A 13585-nucleotide genomic window follows, 5' to 3' on the forward strand; every position below is an offset into this window, starting at 1 on the left:
TAAGAGTTTTGGGCATATTATTTTTTATACGATTAATTTCTTTTATATTGGTATAATTGATTGCATTCTGGTTAGAAACCATGTATTACTCAGTCCCTTCATTCCATCTCTTAAAAAATGAAATGGATAATTAATGCTTTTTATGCCTTTTGGTCTAGGTCAGGGCAAAATAATGCCTGTAAGTTAATTTGGCCTGCCATCTGTTTTTGTATAGCTTATGACTTAAAATGGCTTTTACATTATTAAATGGCTGAAAAAATATAAAAAGAAGAATAATATTTTGTAACATATGAAAATAATATGGAATTCAGTTTCCATGCCCATCAAAGAAGTTTCATTGGGATATAGCCACGCCTGTTTGTTTACTTATTGTCTGTAGCTGCTTGTTTATTCCAACAGCAGAGTTGAGTAGTTGCAACACAGACTGTATGACCTGTCAAGCCTAAAATATTTGCTGTCTGGCTCTTTACAGAGATAGTTTGCCGACCCCTAGCCTAGGAGATAAAATCTCCCTTCAGCAATATATAAACATGATACATTCTGTAATGGTTATTAAAGGTGAAACTTGCTGTCACCGTGTGTGATGAAATGCATTATGTTTTGGAATAATAACTTTATATTCTCGGGAAGTGATTTGATGAAGTCATAGACTTATGTGAACATGAAAAATTTGAGCGGAGAATATTTCAATACATTTAAAACAGGGATCATGATTATTTCATGCAGTGGTCATTTTGTATTTTATAACTTATTCTCAGTATCTGAGAAACTGAATGATAAAAATGTGAATGATAAACATTTTTCAGTTTTACCGATTCATGTTGATATCACTGAGAGTCAAGTTCATGAAAATGGCTAAGACAACATAAAGACATTCATTTTATCAAGGAACACATAGATGTGACCTCTGAGCATTTATATTAATTACTTGCCTACATAATGAGTAATATATTCCTAAAATTCATGTCTAGTGAATCACTTTTTAATTCTCTCCTTTTTATTCTATTTCATGATTCTATCACTTTTCTAAAAGAAGTTCAAGAAATTAATACACCACTCCCTCATTCAGTTCTTCCAGTTTCTTTGAGAATTCATTTATATCAGTATGCATGATGCCTATTTCAGCAGACATATTTTTCATAAGACTTTCTTGATGAAGATAGCAGTGCATTGGTTTACATAATGGCATAAAATCATTATGTCGTTGCATGCCTGTAACAGTTTGTGGACTGGCTCTGATCTGTAGGACACATTTTGAGTACTGCTTAAAAAATGGTTGAAAAGATTTTCTAGTTTTATTGGTAGAGTTGTAGCTTTTCCATTTGTTAAATGCAAATGGAATTCTTTATTATGATAAGACATCCTGATGATACGGAAGTAACACTAACTCTAGCTTCTCTTTTGATGTTACTGTTTAGCACTTAAGTGACCCTGAGTATTTGAGTTTCTTAAATTTAAGAGATTTTGTTATAAGTATTCTGAGCACAGGGGAAGTCTTTTCAAACTGTAGTTTATATATAAGCCTTAGACTACACATGAGTTTCTATTAAGCATTTGAAAAATGGACTACATATGAAATTGCTTTAATGACAACTCATTCTATTCAAACTAGAAATTGATTATATGATTTCATTAAGTTAAACATTTTTAAACAGGTTGATTTAGGATCAGTTCTCTCCAGTGATTGTATCTCTATAGAAGTATGTCTATTCCAGATCTTTAGAAGAAGACTAGATATAGTGATCTGTTTTCTGTGTGATGCTTAGAAACCCTGTCTGAGCTCAGTGCCACCACCCAAAACTGCCTGGTATTTAGGGCACACAAGATTCTTCAGTAAAAGAAAACCACCATGACCAAAATGCATAAAATGTTAATTGCTTGTTTTTTGAAGGAAATTTAGCTTCACAGTAATCAATATCTTTTGACTGTAAATAGTATCTTACAATTAACATGAACTCCAAAATAAAGTTATTTCAATTTAATATCAGTAGAAAAATAATTTAACAAGAATCAAAATATTTTTTAATTTGAACAGAATATGAAATATTACAAAATCAGAAAAAGGTGTCTTGGATATATCATTTTTATAATAAATGACAATAGTATAGAGGTATCCTTTTCTCCTATTCATATAAATTAACACAAACTAATTGAATCATAAAAATTATTATGGATTTATATCCCGCAGACCTAAAGACACTAGGGCAGACAGTGTAGGAAGTACAAAGGACTGCATTTTTTTCCCTTTATTTATTTTTTTTATTAGTTGCAGGTGTACAAAACAACATAGTGATTAAAGATTATATACTTCACAAAGGATAACCCCAATAAGTCTATTACCCATCTGACACTGTACATAGTTATTACAATATTACTGACTATATTCCCTATGTTGTACTTTTCACAGCCCCATGACTATTTTTTTTAATTATAGTTGACATTCAATATTACTTTATATTAGTTTCAGGTGTAGTGGTTAGACATTTATATAATTTATGAAGTTATCCCCCCAATAAATCTAGTACCCACCTGACACTATACATAGTTTTTACAATATTATTGACTATATTCCCCATATTACACTTTACATCCCCATGACTATTTTGTAACTACCAATTTGTGCTTCTTAATCCCTTCACCTTTCTCACCCATCCCCCTCACCTCCATCCTATCTAGTAACCATTGTTTTGTTCTCTGTATCTATGAGTCTGTTTCTGGGTTTTTTTTTGTTCATTTATTTTGTTCTTTAGAGTCCACATGTAATTGAGGTCATATGGTATTTATCTTTCTCAGTCTTGACTTATTTCACTTAGCATAATACCCTCTAGATCTATCCAAGTTGTAGCAAATGGTAAAATTTCATTCATTTTTATGGCAGAGTAATACTCCATTGTATAAATGTACCACAATTTCTTTAGTCATCTGTTGATGAGCATTTTGGTTGTTTTCACATCTTGGCTATTGTAAATAGCACTTCAGTGAACATAGGTTTGCATGTATCTTTTCAAATTAGTGTTTTGAATTTCTTTGGATAAATACCCAAATTTCTTTGGATAAAGAATTGCTGGGTCACAAGGTAGTTCTATTTTTAATTTTTTGAGAAACCTCCCTACTGTTTTATATAGTGGCTGTAACAATTTATAATCCATCCATCAGTGCCCGAGGTTTCTCTTTTCTCCACATCTTTGCCAGCCCTTGTTTGTTGATTTATTGATAATAGCCATTCTGACAGGTCTGAGGTGATGTCTCATTATGGTTTTTATTTGCATTTCTCTGATGATAGGACTGCTTTTCTTTTTAAGACTTGAAATGATCCTGGAAAGACAGATGGAACTCCTTCCAGGAAATTTTTCCTCACACTAACACATGTTCCTCCTCGCCTCTGCTTTCTGCCAGCCTGATTAGTCACCGTTTTCTATGGAATTCTAAGTTATTTTCGCTGTGATCTTCCCTTCCAAACTACGAGGGCAAGAACTTTAACTCCTTTATCTTTGTGCTCCTGAATATGGTCCAGTGATGCAAAGATGATATTCTTCTTGAAGATCTCACAGTTTAGGAGGCAGAGAAGTAGAAAAGGACACTGTGGTAGTATAGAAGAAGATAGTGAAACAGGACCTGGCACTGGAGCCAGGTCTCTAAATATACTTGGGAGCTCCTCAGCGGGAACGCTGGGGAGGGGATAATTCCAGGTACAGAATGGTATCCCTGGGATCTCTGGAAGTGAGAGTTGAGGCCATCCAGATAATGAAAGGCCTTATTGACCTGGCTAAAGAATTTGGGATGTTTTTTTCCCCCTGAATAGAAATGATGGAGAGCTATTAAAAATGTTTAAGGAGATCAATTTGGCATAACGTAATATCTGTGTCAGGTAGATTACCAGGCATTTTGGAAGGTGAATTTAAAAGCAGACCAGTTAAGAGGAAAGAAATGGTTAGGGCCCCAAATCAGGTTGTTACAGAGGGCTGTAGAAGAGGAGACATGTAAGAGTCCCCTGAGTGGTTCTGAAGAGCTAAAATTGGCAAACTGAGTATTCTTAATGGAGAATGGGTTGAGGTAGGCATGCGGAAAGGATGAAGGTGTATTTGAGCAGAGGTTGATGAACGTAGCTGTGGGCCTGCTGAATTAGGGGCCTTTTTGGCAATCTAAGATTCCGTGCCAACATTTAAATGTATGAGAGGCCCTCAAGAGACTTCTAGGTTATGAATACAGATTAAGTCTTTGGAAAATGGTTTTGATTGAAGCACTGTATATGACTGAGATCACTCAGGGAATAGCATATAAGTAGAGAATAAAACTAAGACCGGAACTGTGTGAAAAAGCAACATTTGTGAAGCAGAAACAAGAATTAAGCTAGAGCAGTAGACTGAGAATGAGTACTAAGTAGACAATCACGAGAGTGATGCAATAAAACCCAGTCTTAGAGAGAGGTAGAAATTGAAGCCAACATCAGAAGGAAAGTCAGAAATAACATATGCGAGGAAGTCATCAGATTTGAAAGGATAGCTGAAATGTACATGAAAGCATTACAAGGAGTTGCAGATACATCTTTATAACACGGATATGGGATGGCAAGAGGAGAAGTTCTAGTTGGCCCACATGAATTGTTCTTGTTTTTAAGTCAGCTATCCTTTTGGTCTGGAGAGTTTTAAAATCTTTTCTACTCAGCTATTTTTATCAAAGGACAGTTAGAGAACATCTTATTTTCTAGTACATAGATAACGTCTCTTAAAATATGTATATAATTTTTGGCACCCTCTGTATTTATTTTCTGTCTCATGGCACTCTGTACCCTTATTTTCTGACATCTTTGTAGTTTTGAGAGCTCAGATTAAAACAGTTTTCATGTACTGTTTTTCACCTTTAAATTTCATTCCACAAGAAATATATTTCCTTCAGAGTAATCCATGTAGGTCCTGTGGCTTAGACAAACTGACCATGGACAAATAGATCAGTGGCCACCACTACCTCTAGCCAAAATTATCTTGTAATCCATAATATCACCAGAGAAAGCGGTCAAGGGGATACAGGTAGACAACATTTTAGACAGTGTTTCCTAGTCTTTACTTTGAGCACAGCCATGTATATGATGGTGATCAGCATATGATTCCACATTATAAGCATTTGTCATAAGATGATGAAAGTGGTTGCTTCCTATTTAAACTCCCATTGATAAATGTATTCAAGAATTATGTCCATACACTTGTTAATTTCATGTTGCAGTAACACGTGTTCCATTTTTCCTATTTTCAGGGGAAAGAAACACTGATGCCTCCCATCCCCTTCGCTAGACCACAGGATTTAGGGCCCACAATTGCTGTTGTTACTAAAGTCAACCACATCCAGGATCACCTACTGAAGAAGCATGATATCGAGCTTTACATGCACTTGAACAGACTAGAAATTGCACCACAGATATATGGGTTGTAAGTACTAACATTCAAATTTCAGCTACATCATGATTTATGATGGTTTCTATCTGTCTCAAAGAACAAGAACTGTTGCCACTCCATTTTATTTCATGTCTCTCTTGTGTCCTACGTGCCAGGCTCTGTGCTCATGACTTTCACATATATATTTCATCTAATACTCTCACCAAGCCTGTTAACTGAGTTGTTACCCTTTTTGTTATGGAGGATGAAATTAAGGCTTATGTTAAGTTTATAGATATTAAATAGCAAAGTCATAATTCAGATCCAAGCAGGATAGGCTCCACAATCTGCAGAGCCCAGTGCAAAATAAAAATGAATGGCCCCTTTTTAAAAAAAATAGTAGTAAGAATTTCAAGATGGCAATAGCAGATCATTAAACCAAGCAGTTTAAGAAGTACAGAGTTGCACAGGTCATACACACATGAAGCCAGCCCTGAACCCGAACAATCCTTTAAGATATCCATGTTCTTTCCCTTTTATTGTGTGTTTTTCTGCTTGGCCTTCAGAAGTGCATTTCGAAAAGTGAAATCAATGTTTCTCACAGTGAACATGATATATTAATCTTCTTCAGCCATACAACCTCTGTAGCATGCTATCATAGCAGAAGAATAGGGAGAAGTCACTCCTTAGGGTGTGTGTTTGTGTGTGTGTATTGATTCAGTGGCTTATAAGGTGAGTAGGCAAATTATAAAGATAGCGGTTTTAATAAATATGAATTAGTTGAGTAGTACTACAGACAGCAGAAGGATCCTTTATATTGAGACAATAGAACATTAATATCTTGTTCTGAGCAATTCCTTGGTAGATATTCCCTACAAATCCCATCTCTCAGGTAGAACATGGAAAACTGAAAAGATATCATTGAGATGTACATAGTAGATGCTCAATAAATATGAATTCATTATTAGGATTGCAGAGAATCTCAAATAAATCAAAGCTTTAGCACCAGAGCGGAGGCCAATTTATTTAGTTCAAAGAAAAGATTATCAATGAGTGTTTTCTTTATGTTCTCATGTTACACTGAGTCTTTCACTAATAATAATTCAGTTGCCTTTCTTCTCTGGAACCCCTGACAAGTAATTGATGACATCATGCTTTTCTATTTTTAATGGTACTTGTTTTCATTTCTGTGACAAGCTTAACTTCATCATTGAGAGCAGTTCCACCATTCCCACTGGGAATGAGAAAGTTATGGGTAATGTGGATATTGGCAATACTGTAGGTTTATACTTTTAAGTCTAGCTAATATGTTTGTGTTTACAGATGTAAAAATTTATTTTAAAATAGCTAGTGGCAAGGGTAGGAGTTAAATTCTGTATTCCTTAGTACTGTGAACTCAAATAATTGGTTTATTCAAATACAAAAACCCATTTACACCCTCAAAAATTTTTTGCTAAAGTCTAGAAATTGGTCTTAAATATTGGGGAAAGAAGTTAATGTTGGACATGTTTATCATTTTTTCGAAATGCTTTATTGCTCGTTACCCAAGCTGGTGCTTTACGTCGCAGTGGTGGTGTATGGATGTGGGTGCAATGGCTTCTAACCATTGTGCTCCAATTTCCTTTTAGGATGTTGGTTTCCATCAGCTTACTCTTCATCGTAATGATTCATAGAGCTTCTTTGACATCTGCCTAGTACCTTCCCAGGAAAATTCCATGATCCATGACATAATTTCTCTTAATCCTTTCAGTTTTATTTTTTAGCAGTACTAACAATACCAAGGCTTGCAGTGACCATAGCTAACTTATTTATCCCATTATTTTTTGTGTAGAATCTCATGTACAGTATCTAAAATATATATATATATTTAAATATCTTTGAAGAAGTCACTCATTCTCTTAATTGGTCTGTACTACCTTTTATAGTACAAAGATTTTTCTTACTCATTTCATTTATTAAATTTTCTTTTTTTATTTGTGGGGCATATGACAGGTCAGTGTGGTTTTATTTTCTCATCTTTATGCTATCATAAGCTATGCTTCTCCACAGTATATTTCCTGTTGATAACTGTGAAATCTTTGGCGCCAAAGAGTAATATTAGTACAATACTAAATAGCTGTTAGAAGCACAGACTTCGGAATGAAACGGACTTGTTTACCCATTTCGAGCTTTGGTTTCTTTATCTGTGAAATGGAAATGAAAAAGAATAGTACCTACTTCATAGAGAACTAAATCGTAATGTGCAAATGCCGTAGTGCTCAGTATACACCAAACATTAAACATATGTTTGGTAATGCTTTTGTCATCATTATCTGTCATTCCCATTACTTAATAAGAATAGCATGGCTCTGTGACTGTGGTGAGTTATGTGATTCATGAACCCTTCCAGCTCTGGCTTTGGCTTTCTAGTTTTCTTTACTAAAGCATATGGTATTCTTGAAAGTAGAAACATAATATTATAGCTGTCCTTTAGACCAGTGCTTCTGAAGAGATAATATAGAACTTTAAAGTAAACTTTTAGAAACAGATCATAGCAATTTGGCACAGTAATTTTATGTCCTTGAACCTAATAAGTGTTGTAGGTCTGTATCTCATTGAAGTGAATTGAAATATTTTGTTCTATATCATAGAAGTAATGTTAATCTAAATAATTGTTGATGCTACTCTCTGTTCCTGTTGGAAGTTGATAATATTCAATATTAATACTTGAAAATAGTTAGTTACAGTTTGAGTAAATTCTCATCAAGTGGACAAATATAAACTAATCACTTTTCAGTTAATAAAACTTACTCTTCCTCAGGATCACATTGGAATCCATAATTGCATTATCTAAAGTGCACCTTTGCATGCCAACTCTTTTTTACAGAATTTTTATTTTTAAACAAAAATATTTTCTTATATACTAAAATGTTCTGACAAAATTAGAAAACAATATGATAAAAATGTCAATAATGAATGCGCCAAGGAAAAAATGTTATCAATACAATTCTATAAAATGGGGAGTAAATCATAAATTATGTTTACATGATGTAGAAAGTGTTAGCAAAGTGAAATTATACTCCATTTTAGTCCAGGTTTCTAATTTTAGTCAATCTTTAGCAGTTGCATAATACATTAAAATTTATTTAAATCTGCTTTCTAATATGCTTATAATTATCACTAAGAAAAAGATTTTGCAATTACTCTATTTTTAAAAGTAGTTTTTGTTTTTCTTTTTGTAAGATAATATATTTGAAAGTCTCCTGATGTAGCAGATGTGCCATATGTAAATATATTTGTTTGCATTTTGCTAATACATTTATTTAACAACATTAGAATTAATAATTAGTATAGAAATCTTAATTGTACTAACATTGGCTAAAGTCATTCCAAATTAGCTTATCTTAATTTTAAATAAGTTGATATTTATCTTGAAATATAGGACTAAGGACCCATGATCTTGAGTGTTATATAATAATTTGCTTATTCATGATGTTTTATGTGTATAAGTGCTTTATCTCTTGGGTAATAGTAGTTGGTTTTTCTGTTAGGAAATGTTAAATCAACTTGCTATTTAGGTTAAACAAAGTTGTTTTGACATTAAATATTCAATACTTGTAAGTGGTATTATAAAGTAATATTTCCTCAAAGTAATTTACATTGTGTTTTTCATTAACTTTATGAACAATTATTCCTGTTTCACTTAGAATGAAGTTTCTCTTGCTTTAATTCGGATAATTAACATCTTGAGTTGTCTTTGGTTTGCCAGTTACTGGTATTAGACTTTTTAAAAATTAAGTTGTGTAGGGGCCTATCAATGCACGCTGACTAATTTTCAAAGTAAAACACTGACTACATTATATCTGACTTTCCAAAGGTAATTTCTAAGAGTTTTTTTGTGTGTTGTTTTTTTGGGGGGCAGGGAGGTTGGTATCTTTGTTTTTACTACGAGAACAAGAATTTCCTTTTATTTTATCACTTTGGGATTATTTTTGTGCAAAAGCCTCTAAAATAGTAGTGTTATGATTCAATCCCTGAGAACATACTTGTTGTGAGTCCAAAAGACCATTAATCATAACAGATTCGATATAAAGATTCAGTATTGTTTTCACTTAGTACTATAATACTGTTTTCTTAAAAGACCAAAAATTAAAGTTTAAAAATAACAATTTTAGCTAGGCCAGAGTAACTGTGTTTTATGATCACCCTTAAATATATTGAATCCGTATATTTTTGACTACATGTTATACTTTGATATAAATAGAATACATAATAAGCATCTGTGGGATATGCAATTAATGTCACTTTTGAGGAAAGACCCTCATTACACACTTGGGCTTTGGCATTCTTAAATTATGAGCTCTTTACAACACTCATGGGATAAATTCTATATCTTCCAAATGTTTATTATACATCTTACATTTCCCTTATTTCCTATTTTCTGGATTAGCAGTTGTTTCACTGTGGTGGTTTATAGGAATTTAATTGGGGAGGTTCTTGAGTATTGATAAATAACCTGCTAAATTTTGTGATATAATTTTAAAATGTTTATAAAACAATATATTTGTTCTAACACATATCACAATGTAATTATGTATGACTGCTAAGTTTTTTAAAATCTATATTTTAAATACAAACATATTGTAAAAAATGTAACTCTCAGTCATTAAAGTCAGTATTACCCACCTTCAAAATTCTCTCAACAGTTGAAGCAAAAAGCTTCCTATTCTAAACACAGTTAATGATTGACGTATTCTTTTCTATTCAGTGAGATTTCTTATATGTTAAATATAAAAACCAGAATGAGGGATTAGAAGGTGAAGATCCAATGATACCTTGTTGTCATATACCACTGGATATTGCCCCAGAATTACTCCTGTTGAAAACCCTGTTGTTTTCCCTTCTGTATGAAGAATGATCAGGATTAAGAATTATGGGGAAGAATAATAAAGTATTTGAAATAATGATTAATAATTGTTAATATACTAATGGCTTTACATAGATTGTCTTATTTATCCTCATAGCACATTGGGGTACGTACTGTTATTATCTCCAGTTTTTAGATGAGGAAATTAAGGCTTATAAAGGCTTAATTTAGAGCGACCACCTACCAAGATTTTGAGCCAAGCTTTGAACTGTTAAGCCTCTATTCACACTCCATTTTGACTATATCTGTGAACATGGTAGAAAACTAAGGCACCCACAGGGACTATGTCAGATTGCACCATGAACCAAACTCAGGGTGACTAGATAAGCAAAAACAAAACAGAATAAAACAAAAATCAAACAAAAATAACAGGCAGGTTTTTTTGTTTTTGTTTTTGTTTTATCACTACTATTGATCACAACAGGCAGGTCTGATCACTACTAATAAGGCCTAGAATCAGAAGAGCCTTGTTAGTAGTGATCAGAAGCCACCCTGGTAGGGAGGAAATGGAAAATCAAGTGCAATGGAGAGACCCAACCATAGCCATGCCAAGAATTAGGGAAAAAAGAGCTCAGGACCTTCCACGTAGAGAGAGGTGCCAGCAGCAAAAGTATGCTAAAATGAGAAGTCATTGCCTAAGACCTAAGTCTTGTCCAGGGCCAGCACAGTAAGTCCTTACTTAAAGTTGTTGATAGGTTCTTAGAAACAGTGACGTTAAGCAAAACAACAGGTAACAAAACCAATTTACAGAAGGCTAATTGATAGAAGCAAAAGTTAAGTTCCTATGGCATATTTCTGGTCACAAAAACATCACCAAATTTCTAAATACAGACTCCAAACACTTCTATTATTAAACATTCAAAGAAATGTGAGTTACACATACATTTAAGAAAGATTAATGAAAGCAAAGAAAATTATTTTCCAACCCACTTATTTCAGTTCAGGGTCATGGGTGGCCAGAGCCTACCCTGGCAGCTCAGGGCACAGAGCGGGAACAACCCTGGGCCAGACCTTTGATCATAGGGCCACTCAGACACACACACCCACCGTCACTCAAAGTGGGACAATTTAGACACGCCAGTTCACCTAATGTGCACATCTTTGGGATGTGGAAGGAAAACGGGATACCCAAAGGAAACACACACAGACATGAGGAGAACATACAAATTCCACACAGTCAGTGACCCTGGCTGAAAATTGATTTTTTTTTCTCATCAACCTAATGAAATGACATGAACCAAACGATGTTATTCAAAGACCTGCTGTACTCACTTTATTTAGGTCAGGCTGCTGGATAGAAAAAATTAGGAAGTGGGGAGGAGTAGGAGTGATTCTGTTATCTTAATCTTAAACTTGACCTACATAAAGAGTTAACTGATGAGATGGAAGAAGCGGAATCTGTACTGACAAAGTAATCATGAATTTTAAGATTAAAAAAAGGCCAAGAAGGAAGGTTGTATCCAGTCACACATGTACAAGTTTAGGACAGGTGCCATCCACATGCCTTTCTAGGTAAAAATATACTCTTCCCACTGCAAAGTGCATGAAAAGTAACTAAAGCAAGAGGAAAGCAGGTCTTAAAGGACTGCTTGAAAGCAAGTAAGAAGATATGGTTAGGTGTGTATAACTGAATGCAATTGTCAAAAATAATGATCTGTAAAACATTATTTGGATAGTAGAAATATTTAAATCTAGTGAATAATTCAAAGTGGGAAAGAAGTATAAAAGTTTACATTATTCATTAGCACACATGGAAGAAATCAAATATATTTTTTCACTTATGTTTCTAATCACTTAATATTTTTCATTTTATGAAATTCCTGTGAAATAGTAGCTATGCAATAGGATTATGGAGGTGAAATGAAAAAGAAAATCATGTAGGACACAGTCCTTGGCACATTGTAAACACTCAGTAAGATGTTCATTGTTACTAACTTTTATGTTCCTGACTAATCTCACTGAGTAGTAATAATAACAGGAATGTTTGCTTACAAAGGAAACCCTAACAAGATGACAAATAATACTGTCAAGCATTAGGTATGACACTATATAGAAATGCTTTAAGCTCTCCGAATAAAAGACAGAGATTCTCTATTGGTTTATAGACAAAGTCCAGCTCTCTGCTACTTAAAAAGAGACATCTAAAATAAATTGATACGGTTTGATAAAAGGAATACAGAAATGGCAATAGTAATATCAAAAAATATATACTTTGAAACCAAAGCATTGAAAGAGTATTCTTTATTAACAAAACATTCAATTATAATAGCCTTGAATTTTGGTACGATCTTTAACAGCAAAGAGTTTGTCTGTCTTGTTCATTAATATATCGTACATGCCTCCTTAACAGAACCTGGTACATGGTAAGCATTCAGCAAATATTTTTGAATGGATGAATCAATGGGGAGGAGGTGAAAACAAAGGAAGGAAAGATCACAAACCAATTATATAAAGAACTGAGTATTCAAAATATAAAAATTTTGCAAAATTTTCTATTTTGAGGAACATCAACTAGTATTAAAAAATTAAGATTCTAAAGAATGAATAGAAAAACACGCAGCTATAACAATCTTCCAGTGACCATGATTTTCTAAGAAAACTAGCAGTGGAAGACATTTTAGAGGGTAAGTTTGAAATTTGACTACCCCAAAATTTTACACCAATATAATTCAATGCAAAGACAAATGTGTGTTTTTTATTGCAACACATAAAAATATTTGTATTCTTTACATATAATAAACCCTTAAAACTAGTAAGAAGTCACTTACATCTGAATATTGTCAAGAATACAAGAAACACTAATGAGTTTATTAAAACTAGAGTAGATTTTGAGTAAAATGAAGTGAGGTAATCCCAGGACATCAGAACCCTTATGTGCCAGGCTAAAGACAACGTAGATCTGTGCTGTCCAATAAGTAATAGCCCCATGTAGCTATACATTTTAAATTAATTAGAATTAAATTTAAAAATATAGTTCGTCAGCCACATGTGGCTAGTGGCAACTCTGTTGGACTTCACAGATATAGAACATTCCAGTCATTATAGAAAATGCTGTTGGACAGCACTGGTTTACATCTTTAGTCTGTGGAAACGGAGGGGGGTGGCATCGAAGCATAGTTGTTTTATGACCATATCTGTGGTTTAGAAGAATTGCACTGGTTACACAATGGTAAAGAGATTGAAGTGGGAAGTAAGACTGGGGGAGCAGTGATTAGCTGCAAAAATAGTAATTTCTGTATTCTAGAAGAGAGGTGAGGGTGGCCTGAAACAAGGTAAAAGCAGTGAGGACAGAGATAAGTGTAAATAAGTT

General features: G+C 33.6%; 1 protein-coding gene across 3 annotated transcripts in view; it reads left to right on the forward strand.

The window, feature by feature from the left end:
* Positions 1 to 13585, forward strand: part of TBC1D5 (TBC1 domain family member 5) — a 489595-nt gene that overhangs the window by 302605 nt on the left and 173405 nt on the right. For all 3 annotated transcript variants that reach the window (XM_019726007.2, XM_074312796.1, XM_074312797.1), the window contains one exon: positions 5251 to 5423. In XM_019726007.2, the coding sequence (XP_019581566.2) occupies positions 5251 to 5423 (173 nt within the window). The remainder of the gene's footprint in view (positions 1 to 5250; positions 5424 to 13585) is intronic.

The sequence above is a fragment of the Rhinolophus sinicus genome, linkage group LG10, assembly GCF_036562045.2.
Source record: "Rhinolophus sinicus isolate RSC01 linkage group LG10, ASM3656204v1, whole genome shotgun sequence".
In the NCBI taxonomy this organism is placed as follows: Eukaryota; Metazoa; Chordata; class Mammalia; order Chiroptera; family Rhinolophidae; genus Rhinolophus; species Rhinolophus sinicus.